The 13785-nt window shown below is 39.6% G+C and overlaps 2 protein-coding genes across 2 annotated transcripts; both read right to left on the bottom strand.

The window, feature by feature from the left end:
• Positions 1 to 1806: 1806 nt before the first annotated feature.
• On the bottom strand, positions 1807 to 7610 carry LOC137979052 (ras-related protein Rab-1A). The gene is made up of 7 exons (XM_068826217.1): positions 7437 to 7610; positions 7209 to 7281; positions 7035 to 7082; positions 6876 to 6923; positions 6648 to 6743; positions 3784 to 3915; positions 1807 to 3484 (listed from the first exon to the last, which is right to left on the bottom strand). The coding sequence occupies exons 1-7, from the start codon at positions 7457 to 7459 to the stop codon at positions 3293 to 3295; spliced, it is 612 nt and encodes a 203-aa protein (XP_068682318.1). The 5' UTR covers positions 7460 to 7610; the 3' UTR covers positions 1807 to 3292.
• Positions 7611 to 10688: 3078 nt separating this feature from the next.
• On the bottom strand, positions 10689 to 12912 carry LOC137979003 (GPI-linked NAD(P)(+)--arginine ADP-ribosyltransferase 1-like). The gene has a single exon (XM_068826145.1). It carries the CDS (start codon positions 12669 to 12671, stop codon positions 11307 to 11309), a length of 1365 nt encoding a protein of 454 aa, XP_068682246.1. The 5' UTR covers positions 12672 to 12912; the 3' UTR covers positions 10689 to 11306.
• Between the last annotated feature and the right edge of the window lie 873 nt (positions 12913 to 13785).

Consider the following 13785-nt stretch of genomic DNA (forward strand, 5'->3'; position numbering starts at 1 on the left):
ATGTGTACTTTTCAGGCCATTAACTTAAAGTTACTGACAATTTTTGGTCTCAAAACTCAGAAATGGTCTGACCTTTCATCATGACCACCTGGCTACCATGGTGACATTCCATTTAACTCATTGACTCCCGGGGGTTCCCCATTAAGGAGTAAAATCGTCTGGCGTTAGAGTAAATAGAAAGTCTGGCTGGTTTAGGGTGATTTGGGTTTTAAAGGCTAATTTTTCACTCATTTTTCAGTGAGTGATTAAATTACGTACATACATGTACATTGTCATGTCAGAGGAGGTTGCTCTTCAGATCTTTGCCACATAATAATCATCACTGTAAAACAATGCAAATTATGCTTTGTGTTTCTTTTATTACACGTTGTAACAAAATCTTTTTCTGCATGGCAGTCCAGTACCCTCCCTCTAGACTGAGCAAACTGGGCTGTGATTTTGGAACTTCCAAGAGAGGGGGGTTTAAATCATTGTTTTCAATTAGTTGGGTTTTTCTGTGTGTTCTATTGTGTGAAAACCGTTTTCGCTTGCTTGGTGAACTTTTAAACCTGCTCCAATCTTGGTATGAGATGGTGGGTTATGTCTATTTCCGTCCTTTTTTGCAGGTTTTACTGCTGTGGCATGGTTTTAGAGACAGAAGAATTCCAATAATGATTTTTCTAAAGTTAACATGCTTCAACCTTAACAACTGGAAAAGTGTGCTACTGGGAGGCTTCAACCACTTCAACCTGAATCAGTTGGAGTTGAAATGGTTGCACCCAACAGAACATAGCCTAACAATGCTTGAAATTAAAAAAAAATTCCAGGTTGTCCCTGTTTCAAAAGCCGGGCAACTAAATCCGTAAATTTGCTTGCCCTGATAAATGCTTGGTTGCCCATTAGGAAAGCCCCTACAATGTAAGCCGTGTTGAGATCCACACTTACAGCGGCGGTCTAAAACACCGCCAAATTGAGGGTTTTGGGTTACTTTCAAAAAGGCAAAACAATGACCAGCAATGAGTGACCTTTGGAATGTTACCTGTGTTTTAGACCCACTGTGTTGAGATGCAATCTCATATGTCGTTGGAACTGGGTATCCCATAGTTCTAAAGTGTGCACCTGTGGCTTTTTTGGCATCATGATCGCTAGAAGTGCACAAAAATTTGATTGACATTTTGGAAGAATTCATTTACCAGTAAGTGAAATAGGCTTAAGTTTCAGTTCAGTTAACAGCACGTTTTTGAAAGGATGCGAGTCAGCTGCTAACCAGTTTCTGAACACTGATTTGTTCAGTTTCATGAGTTTGTAGTTTGCATAAACCTGTCACAGAAATTGAATAGTTACAGTTGTATTGTATCATCACTGTAAATAAAACATCGATTATCCAATGCACTGTTTCTGCTGTAAACTTTGAAATCGTCGATGCTCCAACTGTCCATTGGGAAGTCTGGGTTTAAATTTGAGCATTTTTGATCTCTACCGCTCACATGCTTGTGCTATTGTCTGTTGCATTTTCCTATCTGACATTTTTTTGTAAAAGCCACTGATATTCAAACCATGGGAAAATGCTCAGGTGAGGCAAATTAACTATTGTTAACTCATTCCTATCAGACATTGACATTAGAAAATCCAATGGTAAGTCGGGTGCTGCTTATGTAATTCAATTTCTATTTTTGGCTGGGTTGTCCGGTTGCTTTTTCTTCGGGCAACCAGGCTTTTCATTTTACCAAAAACTTGTCACCCGGTAAACTTTCCGGTCATCTGGGACGACCGGACGGCCACTAATTTCTAGCACTGGCCTAAAATTTTGTTTAGAAAGGCAATGCATTTGAACAGACTTACAAACTTTTATTGAATTTAGCTCTATAATAATTACTGCAAACGATACAAATAAGATACCTGTTTACAAATATTTTGTATAATGTGCCAACCACTGAAACAAAAGAGCTGTTTCTCCAGCCAAAACAATCTGGTTGGCACAATAACATTGTTTGGCAACAGTGACGATATCTTCACTACTTCACAAAGAGATTTATTTTTTACACTTTTAAGAAATCACCCTGAAAGCAACATCTTGTGTTTTCTGTAATAAGCAAAGTGAATCCCATACAAGAGGGCTATCAAGTAATGGATCACTACAGCATCAGAATGAGGGAAAAGGGAAATACATTGCTAAAAATATTAACCACACTTAGTATCTTTCACAATCTACACATGTACTAATGGCATGATACATGACAAAATATAATCTATTTGTTTTGCACCACAAAGTGGAACCTATCAACAGTGACATTTTTCTGTGTTTGCATTTAGCTGTTTGTGAATGTAAAGAAATCAAAAGCTATATTTCAGAAACTGGCCTTTGGGATTCACATGCTTTCCTGTCTGCATATTTTTTTTTTCACTACTACTACGATTCTCAGTTCAGTATGACACTTGGGAAGTTTGATGACAAAGTTTCAGCATTAAGTTACCATGTTGTCAAGGGCAACTTGCTTTGTTTCCAAGGGTAACTTTTTGGGGTTTTACGTCATTTAACTGGTGACTGTCACCAATTTGAATTTAACCTTTACCAATAGTAGATTTTGGCGGGCTTCATTGCTCATGACGTCAAGGCCCTAAAAGTTACTCTGGAAACGAAGCAAGTTGCCCTTGACAACATGGTAACTTAAATGCTGAGACTTTATCACCAAACTTCCCTAGCGTCATACTCAACTGAGAATCGTAGTAAGCAAAACCCTATTCAAACTATCCTCTCCATGTTGATCATTTTTAATGCAAACACTAGACTGACGACAAGAATTTTAATTACATACCCTTAAATTTAACTTGAGAATATAAATACTTATGAACTGTTACTCCAGAAAGTGTGAATTTAATTTTGATGGCCTCTATTTAACTATCTTTTTTCCCCTTTGTCAAGTGATGTAAAATGCTTTCCCCATGTCTTAGGAGGGCCTCTTCAATAATTAACTAACAAAACTTTGGCACCAGTTTTATTTTCTTTTCTTTGATAAGTCAAATCTCAAATTCAAATTATAAAGGGGAAAGAAGATATAAAGAAATTAGCAAACATAAAGAAAGGTTTTCATTTGCCATCACATTACTCACAGTGCAGCATCTCAAGTCAATGCTCTGTCAATGCCCCTCTGTGAGTAGTTCTGCAAAAGCTCACACCCACCCCCATCCAAGGAAAAAATGAATAATTCAACTGGTACAGCCTGTAGATAAGGGCATCCTATTTTGTCTTTCAAATGTGCACATTCCGTAACTTGAACCATATGGTTCCTAGATCAATGTCTTTGCCTTGCTACTAACAGCAGCCACCCCCTCCTTGCTTTACTGGTGTACTGGAATCAATTTTGACATTACTAGCCCCAGGTGTTGGTGCTGGTCCCATTCGATTCTTTATTTCTGCTGCCATTGTCATGAATGCCTGCTCTACATTAGTAGCACTCTTTGCACTTGTTTCCAAAAATGGTATCCCCAGTGAATCAGCATATTCCTAATAAAACAAAATCATAAGAAAAAAGCATCAATAAAACAACTGACAGCTAATTAGATCTGGATTGGGTGCCATCCTCCAATATTAAACATTGACTGTATAGCAGACAACAGTGGTGCTATTATCTAAGCTTTCAGTCCAACGTCGTGAGCTGCACCCTTCGCAATTCAGTCCCCAAGACTGCAAAAAAAGGGTGGTTAACTAAGCCATCTATTTTAAGTCTCCTTGTCACATTATTAACTTCCTGCACCATCTTAAGAATCAGCCGGGAGTACTAAGGATCATCAAAACATCGATACCTTTGCTGTTGTAAAGTCCACTACTTTCTTTGTTGTAAGGTCGCACTTGTTTCCCACAAGAAGTTTGTTAACATTTTCACAAGCATATCTGTCAATTTCTTGTAACCATTGCTTGACATTGTTAAATGATTCCTACAACATAGAAAAGACAACCAGGTTGAGACTTTGACATGCAGGAATATCACTTGTGATCAATATATTATATGTCCAAACAAAAGAACTCAGTCCTTTTTCTTCATCAGAAAAAAACAATAACCAGATATTAAGATGCCAGTTTATATGTTCACACATTTGAAAACAATGCTCCTCAGCAATTCAAACATACTGAACCATTTCCCACCAATGTGATATCACAAGTCAAATTTGCTGCCACTTAACAACACTTGCAAAATTGAGAAGCTCCTGTGGAAACAGGAAGCCAAAGTGGATTCAAGGTGTTGAACAAGTGCACCAAAAGTAAGATCATTTTAAAAAAGGTGGAGTAAATTTTAACCAGTCAACAAGTTTCATAGTGGTTAAGCACTGAGTGATGGATCAGACATCTTACCCAAAATTCTGTTTGCTTAACACATTGGTGGATAGCTAAATCACATTTCAAACAATCTTTGATGGAGCACAAAATGTTAGAGATGAGCTAACCAGCAAGGCACACCAGGGCAAGACTGCACAATAAGGCAGATTCTGGTCAACAGTGATGTCCTTTTTTTAAAACTTCTGCCCTTATCTAAGGGGCAGACAGCAGTCAACAAGAAACTCCTGCATGAAAAATTTTCCAAGCTAGAAAGCATGTAATTGCCACTAAACATTTTTTTTAACTTGGGTGGTGTCAAATTAAAGGCCTTTAAATTAAACCCTTGATCTTTGTTGCAACAGGAATAAGTCAATAAAATGAAAATATGACCAATGTCTAAAACAGGTGCAATGCCAATGAGGACTTTTAGATCGAAGACTGGGACATCAGCTTATTCCCTTTAACTCTTAACCTGTAAAAGTCCATGTATAAGCCGAGGAATCTCCCATTCCTCCACAAGTCACTTTGCCTAATCAGGGATGGCACTAGGATTTTTCAATATGGGTCCTGGGACCCACATGTTCGGCCAAATTGGGGTCCGAAGCATTTTTTGGGGGTCCCAAAATCTTGGTGACCCTCTGCGAGAAAAAGAGTATGTTTTAAATTATGAGAAAAAGAGAGTAACCAACTTGGAATTAATATTGACGCATATGCATAGGACTGGCCGACAAAGGCTTTTTCTAGAGCCGTTACATTCATTCCTGGACAAGAACTCTGTTAATGAAAGAGCACCCTTTCCAAGGGTTTACGCATCACTGGTTTCCTCCCTTAGGAGCAAGGAACAGTGACGTCTTTTGCTATAATTATATTTGCATTCAGTGACTTGCAGAGTACATTCCTCTGAAGAAGACCGCAGAAGGCGGTCGAAAATTTAGTTTTAACCTTTTAGATGTTTAAAACCCCATTTCTTAGAACTTCAATTATGATCACAGATCGCTCCAACAGTTTTACAAACAAGAGAATATACTGACAAATCAAAGCAAGTTGTGCGAGTTATTTGAGTCAGTGCCTTGCGTCCTGGGACGCATTAAAATTTTGATGATGCATTTTTAGGATTTTATTTGCGTAAAAATGCATGATTTCTGCGTTAACGCGATCCCTGCTAATTAATATCTTCCCGCCATGTGTGAGAAAATACCAAAATATTCGTGAGGCAAATGGCGAACCGATTCATTGTGACGCCTAGACTCCTCTCCACTCCTCTCCTTCAAAGCTTGGCTACTAAGCACTAGTGCACATCGTTTCAATTGCCTTTGATTTTTAACTTTATGGAGCATTTTGAAGTGATCATCGTCGAAAAAATTGGCATTGAGACAGCATCTTGTGTTTCAAAATATTCCTCCATTAATAAGCATCACCAATAGGGAATCCGAGTTTCTGGAGATGCACAGAATGTATGCGCAATAACAATAGGAGGCACCGTACAAATTAGCCACGAACATAAATTTGATTCCCTTGGTTATACGTATTGTTCTACAAAACAATAGTGAAACAATAGTGCAAATGCATGATTAATTTATTCTACATGCATAACGAAGTAGGGACCTGCACAGAAATCATTCCCCATTCTCATGTAAATGACAACAAATCTGAGACTGGGTCCAGAAATTTCAAGCCTGTATGCTTTTGGGTCAGTGATATATTTATTAGACAAAAGATATAATATTGTCCTGAAACCGGGCACTAAGTATTTCGACCCCGTTTCACGTAAACGGCTGTAAAAACCTCATATCAGTACAAGTTCGTCCAGGTCTCTTGTGAATGCCCCCTTGGATACCAGTAAATGTACTTTGATTAGTGTGTGCAAAAAAGGATTTGTCCCCTTAATTTAAGCACACAAGTTGTCATAACAGAAGGAAAGCTTATTATTTCAAGCGTCATATACTTAACAAATAGATTCCATGTTGCCGTGCGTCTGTTCAGTAATAGATCACAGATGACGTCAAAATGTGGTAAGAACAAAAAAGTGGCAAACGAGGCGATAGCGGAGTTTGTCACTGATGTTCTTACCACATTTTGACGTCTTCTGTGATCTATTACTGAACAGACCCACGGTAACATGGAATCTATTTGTTTTATATAAGAAAGAATTAAACTTTATTCGCATAAAGCTGATGGCGACGTCAATCGTGCGTCTGTCCTCTAATAGATCATAGGCAAGAACCAATCAAAATCCGTGAATAACTTGGATTATTATATAAAGTCACATACTGTACAGTTGTGAGAAGAATTGTACAAATGTTAAATAAAATTGTAATCAATCGTAAGCAAAACAGCTGATACCATGGCATACCTGGTCTGTGACATCGTAAACGACAATAATTCCATGAGCTCCCCTGTAATAACTGGAAGTGATCGTCCGAAATCGCTCTTGGCCCGCCGTATCCCACTAAAAGGGGGTTAAAAAATCGATTAAAATTTAACTTAATTATAATTCAACGAACGGAGAAACTGTGACTTTGATATATATTTGTTGACTCATCTTTCTGTAATTTCGATAAGATTTCTTTGTAGTACTTACAATTTGCAGCTTTATTGTCTTGCCATCCAAATCTATGGTTCGTATTTTCTAAAGGGAATAAAGAAAAAATGAAAGAAGAAATAGAGATTGCGTTTACCTCTTGGCCGCCAAAATTTACCAATCAACTTCAAATAAACTTAGCTTAAATGGATAACTTACAAAGTCCACTCCGATTGTGCTGATGTAACTCTCTGTGTAAGTATCATCCTTCAATTTAAAGCAAAAGTAAAGGTTAATAATGATATAAATAAATGCAAATAACAGTAGCCGGTCCGACGACAATGTCGATTGATACGAGGTGAAAAGAACAAGGAGATCCGACGGAATACCAACCGCGAACCGAAGAAGTAAGCAGGATTTTCCAACTCCAGAGTCTCCGATGAGAAGAAGTTTGAACAAATAATCACTATAAACAAAGTAAAAGATTTTAAAAAGTCGCTCCATACAGGTAAAGTTCCAACTGGCAAGTCGAATCATCCCTGCAACTCAAAACCCTTTTTAGGAAAACAACGAAGAGGACAAGTTTTGGAAGGATATAATATTATCCTAATCGAAACTTACTATTCGGGATTCAAACCGGCCATGTTAGGCTGTCTGGCTCCCAGTACAACTTCCCGTTAACTTAGCTTTGTGCTAAGTTAAATTTTATACGAAACGATGTACTAGTACCGGCTTATCTCTGTTGAGTCTTGTAAAAGAGGAAGCGAGCCTCTGAGCCCAGCTCGGCGTGGTGCTAACAATAATCCCTGGAGGGGGATGGAGGCAATTGCTTGACTTGGTGACGTCATGTTTCGAAGACGACGTGGCAATTAATATTGGGGCATCGTCTCGTGACTTCCGACGAAGTTAGTTGCGGTATCAGATATTCGTAAGCATGGAACATTTTTCTGACTTTTCTACTTTGAATTGTTACCCACTTCGAATCAGAAAAGTAAGGAGCATTGAAAGTTCGCAACTGTATTTCGACTTTCAAAAACATGGGTCTAATTTTGCCTTACGCTCAAGTATCTTTCACTTACAGAGTGGGAAAGTGTACAACACCTGGGTGACAAATCAATACTTTTACCATTACGTGACTGAAAGAAATTTTCACTTAGACTCCTCTTTCACCCTGACCATGCTCAACTTCCGTTTCATTTTACAATACTCCACTCACATGAACTCTTTGGAACGTATCAAGGTCTCTGACACTGGAGCAGACAGGTGATGTGCCCCTGGGTGTTCTTTCTTTGAGGGGAAAGGGACGAGGCAGGACGAGGCTAATATAATATATTAATATCATAGTTAATGCATGGAGATGGTTATGAAACTCGACAAGTTCCTTTGTTTGATGTTTTTGTCCGTATTTTTGGCCTTGACCCTGCACAAAACACACCTTTTTTCGATACGATAACCAATCAAATCCTTCGATTAAATTATGCGCGACTTATTTGGGAACCAGTGCGAGACCAAAACAAAAGATTGTGCGGGGTCACTTTCAATTCAACATCAATTACGACAACATTGTTATCGCTTTTGAAGGTTTTAAGGTTTCATAACCAGTCCCTCGATTAACTATGATTAATATCTATAGAGAGAGAAAAACGTCATATGTACATGACTGCACAGGAAAATTACCCCCCTCCCCGTTTTTAATGACTTGATTATAATCCCTCACACGACACCGTACCATCCAGTTTCATCGGATACTTAGCTAGTTTCTGTTTCATCAAAAAAGGTACATTTTTGTCTTGTAATTTGTCGAACTTGTGGGAAGTGCAGAAACCGTTGTTCCTCTGTGGTCACCAGTTATTCCGTGTTGACAAACCAGGGAAAAACGACAATTTAGTCAGTTACATGAGCCGGTCAATATTGGTGTAGAATGAAGGTCTGTATTGATTAAGATATGCAATTATTTAAGAGCGATAGTTCTCTCCGCCAAGTGTTCATTTTCAGCATGCTTGTTTTGTCCAATGGGATATGAAAATTCAATCAGAAATTCTGCCGATCTCACTGTGACAGCACGTGAAAAGGAACGGGTATTTGCCTGGACACAGACTATTATCGAGTTAGGATTTTGAGCTGGATTTTCGAGTTGGCCATTGTAAAATGCAGACTGCAGACTGTTTGTCCTCTCGGAGTAACACGTGACGCGGGTTGAAAGTATGTTGCGTTCGTTGGCGAACACCGTCTCACTTCACCAACCTCATTGAAAACCTCTGACATAATAAACTGAGTTGCAATTTATTATGAAAAAGGAAGCTTTAGAAGCAGTTTTCTCCGCGTACGGAAACTAGGAATTCGGGCAATACTGAAGAAGGAAAAAACGCTAAAGAAAATCCGGGAAACCGTCACGTTACTTTGTCAGTTGTACCAAGCCAAAAACTATGGAAAAGATATATTGATGACATTTTCTCCCTTTCTGGGACAGCGATAAAGCAGAGGTGGACCATTTTATTGAACAAGCGAAATAAATTCTACCCTACCATCAAATTTACCGCTGAAATATCACAGAACGAAGAGGGTCATGTAAGGAGTGGCGGGGGGGGGGGGGGGGGGGGGTAATTCCAATTTCCAGTCCGAATTTGGACAAAATCCTGGTCCAAGTGGCAAGTCTTTCTAGAAATGAGAGTCCCTGCTACTAAAATCCTAACCGGAGTTATATTAGGGAATGTATAATTTTAGAGCATCGATATGTTGTATGAAGCACTTTAAGATAAGTCTCAAAACGGAACATGAAACTACGAGGTATAATTTGTATCTGCATGGGATTGCTTACCCAAGTGTCCGCTCAAAAAGGCCTGCTATCACCTGGCAAATGAAAGCATTGTGAACGGTGCAGTCTGTCGTTTCTCTGCGTCACTTTCCGAGTCACTGTTATCATCATTATTACGAAATTCATCCATATAAGTATCCTCGCCAGTATCCTGCTCTGAGTTTTCGCCCTCTTCACTAGACGTTTAACAATTAATCGCTAGGCCCAAAGGTCTTGTAAATCGGTAGGTTCGAAGTTCAAGGACTTTTCAGTTCCTGTTCCTGACACATTTACCATGGCGCCTTGCCAATACCTCATCTGAGCTTTTTCTTTTCGAGTGATTGCATTGGTTGTTGCAGTGGGTTTAGGGAAGTCGATTCGTGCTAGTCAAGCCGTACTAGAGGTATGTTGTAGGTAGGAAGCTTTGAGGTTTAACAACAAGTCTGTTAGCATCATGAGGTCCTCACTCTCACATAGCAGTGGCCAGGAACTCAAGAAGACCGCATTAAATATTTGATATCAGCTCGGATAATCCCATTCTCAGCAAGGACTCGTTATCTCCTATTCCAAGTAACAAAATCCCAGTTCCCAGTGATCAAATCTCATTTTCCGACCGAAAAAATCAGGTCAATCCCATCTCTTATTTTACCCATTTATGACCATCATCGAAAGCACTTTCCTAGACACAGTAGTTTAAAACTCATTATAAGCCGACTGAAACCTTTCAATATACACACTTCAACTCATGCGGCCACCCCCCAGGCGTAGAAAATGGCTTCATTATAATTAAAGGTGGGCAATGAGACTTCTTAGGACTAACTCTTCAAAAACAACATGATTTGAAGAGAGCCTTGAGGAGTTCAAACAACGCCTGAGAGCGCGTGGCTATCCAAAGACAACCATAGAAAGGTGTCTGTCAGGGGTCAGCTTTGTGTCGAGGCAATCGGCTCTTGCAAAAAAGAAAAAGGCTAAATTGCCGCGAAATTAGAAGCGAAATTAGAAGCAACACGAGATTTATTATTCGAATTTACGGACGTCATACCTTACTTATGAACTTATGTTGTGTTGAGTGATATCAATAATTTTATTTAAAGTAATGGCAAAAGTTGGAAACCTGTTTCTTTTTAGCGGCACTAAAGCGGTTCAAATTAAGCCAAAGCTGTGTTATAAAGTCCTTTGTACAAAGAAAGGCCTTGGAAGTAAGAAGGACGAGTTACTGAATTGAAAAGTCATCGCGAAACATAAACCCATTTACCAAATACCATTTGTCACGAGAAAAATGAAAGGCGTCATGGAAATACTTCACGATCACTCAGTATTTAATTATAATTTTACACGGAATGAAAAGCACTCCTGAGTTTTTACGTTGCTGCAACTTCATTCAAATCTAAACTGGCTTGACAAGTAGATTTTTAGTGGCAACAAATACAATATACAAAGCTACTAAAGTGAGTTCTTTAGCTTAGTACGTGAGGTTAACATATGAAGCCGGCGGACGTTTATAAAGCAATCAAAAAAGAACACTTCGAGTTTAACGCCGTGTACAACTCTGTTTGTCAATGTGCGATGAAGAAAATTCTCCAAATATATATTTTGAAAAGAAGATGTCAACCTTCCGTGACCTTGAATAACCGAACTTGGGAGCCAACAAGAAAATAGTCGTTTCTACGCATGCGTGATGATCAACGAGTCAAATGTTAATCCTTCAGTTTCCTTACAAAGGCCTCTGCCTCGTTTACCATATTGCCGTCAAGAACATATCGCTCGACAAAATCTTCATCGAAACAGCTCGATAAATAGATTCTAGATGGTGTTTCCTCAATTCTGTGAACTTTGAAAACTTCGTAAGGTGGAATCAGGATTTCGTCTTCTTCGGGAAAAGCGGACAACGACTTAATTGACGCCCCAATTTTGGTGACAATAACAAATTGAGTTCCAGAGGAATTCTTCTGGAAATCTTCAGCCACTGATATGTTTCCTGTAGTGGAAGTGTACGAGCCGAAGCGAACTATTTGACCAGGTTCGGCTGCAAAGTTGATGGTCACGCCTCTGTACACGATTCTGGTGCGATTTTCTTTGGGTGTGACGGCAAGAATTTTTCTGCAAGCCTCACGCAGAAGGAACGACAAGATTGGAAAGTCCATACCGTCAGCAGCGTTTCCTTTCCTTGTGTCACTGTTGAAGTATCGATAGACTGGAGGATTTTCTAGTGTGTAACAAATAATGGCATAGATTTCATCATTTGTTAATCCAGCGGGACCTAACTCCGCTTGAATCCAGTCCTTTTTTTCTTCCCAAGTTTTCAAAGTTTGTTCAATGCCAGCGTGAATCATAGCGTTCTTTTTGCCTTCGTATGCCAGACCCCTTCCCATTACCTCTACCATTATTTGCCCTGGGAAGGACACCGTGAAGCTGCCTTTTGAAAGGTCCATTTTAATGACACGAGCAAAGGTGGCGAACCTGCTGCAATCAGAGGTTTGGATTGGATGGGTCAGCGTCAGGGGAAGAAAGCCTTTGGGAGGTGTGAAGATGAACGGGTTCGTTTTAACTCCTAGATTAATTTGCACTCTTTCGCCTCTCAGGAGAGACAAACATGGATATACTCCTCCAGCGAATGAAATTCCAGTGAAGGCTATCCCCATCTTATCATCCCACTCTCCGTTCAAACCAAAGCTAACTTCTTTGTCCTCTAAGTTAACCGCAATGCAAATGACATCACCAGCTTTCCAGCGACGGCCATATTGGTCTTTCTGGTTATTATGCCATTTTAAGCACCTCATCCCGTCGTATGCCCAAGAATGTTCATCGTCTCCGCAGCCTTTCCCATCGATAGCGCTGGCTTGGAAACTCTCGTCGGCCCGACCTAGCTGCATGTACCCTCCCGTGTTGGTCTTACATTCAAAATAAAATTTCCCGTGTGTTTGTCGAAGCGGTTTCAGTACCACTGTGGGAGCAACTCTTTGAGCAAAAATTTCAATCGGAGGTCCATCAAGAATAATGGCTGCTTCTTGATAGTTATTGGCGCCTTCTACCTTAGCAAGCGACTTAAAATCAATTTCCATTGCGTTGTACTGTTAATACTCGAGAATCTCCCTTCACATGAACTAACTGCTCGCTTCCAAATCCTCTCGAGCGTCAGCGGATATTGAAGTTAAAAGGAAAGCTCTCTTTTTCCGCTTTTCAATCCCTGCTCATTTTTCAAGTTAGGCTTCTGGAAACATCTAAATGACAGTTCTTGTGTTTTGTAAAATACGTCGTGCTTGTGATAGCAAATTCCTAGTATATATTAGTTTCAGTCTCTATTGGTTCCATATTTATTTGCATTTTATTTATACTGCCCCTTTCTGTTATCGACAAATGTACGTGATCCATAGCTAATTGTCAACTGATTTGCATGGATTTTGGCGCTGTGACAACACATAGACCGTATTCATAAATGGCGGTCACATTTATAATTCTTTTGTCCACGTGCAAATTAGCCTACCAAGCCTCATTTTAGTGCAAAAATTCTTTTCAATTCACTGTATGGTGTCGAGGCTTAGTAGGCTAATTTGCACTTCGACAAAAGAATTATAAACTGGCCGCCATTTATGAATAAGGTCTATAGGCAATACGAAGTTTTCACGTGACGTCATCGCCGCCATGTTGGTAGACGAAAACAAAAGATCTCTCGCTAGATCTTTTTGTCCGTTCACCAGCAATTGTACATTGCAGCGTTGTTATCTGTGCCTCCAGAGATTAATTGGTTGCAAACCACCTATATGGTGACTTTTTTTCAGCCAATCACAGTGTGCGTACTATCTGGAGATATAATAGGCTGATTTAGCAACAGAACGGGAACGTCAGTGGCGACGTCGCGCGCAGAAAAACTACCAATGAGAATTTAGAATAGAGAAGAAAAGAGTGGAAGTCTATTCTATTCTGAATTCTCATTAGTGTTTTTCCTTCGCGCGCCGTCGCCACTGACGTTCCCGTTCTGTTGCTAAATCAGCCTATCTTATGGGTGCCCTTTCTTACTTTAGTAAACGACGCAAAATCAACCGTGGACGTATGCTTATGTTCTTGAAAAATATTTTGCATTTTCTTCAAAAGAAAAGGAAACAGTGGCGCAGAGCGTGGGGGGATAAGCTAATCCTTCAACTGAATCCATGTTGAATCCAACCTCCGTTGCTGAGT

This window comes from Montipora foliosa, chromosome 12, assembly GCF_036669935.1.
Source record: "Montipora foliosa isolate CH-2021 chromosome 12, ASM3666993v2, whole genome shotgun sequence".
NCBI lineage: Eukaryota > Metazoa > Cnidaria > Anthozoa > Scleractinia > Acroporidae > Montipora > Montipora foliosa.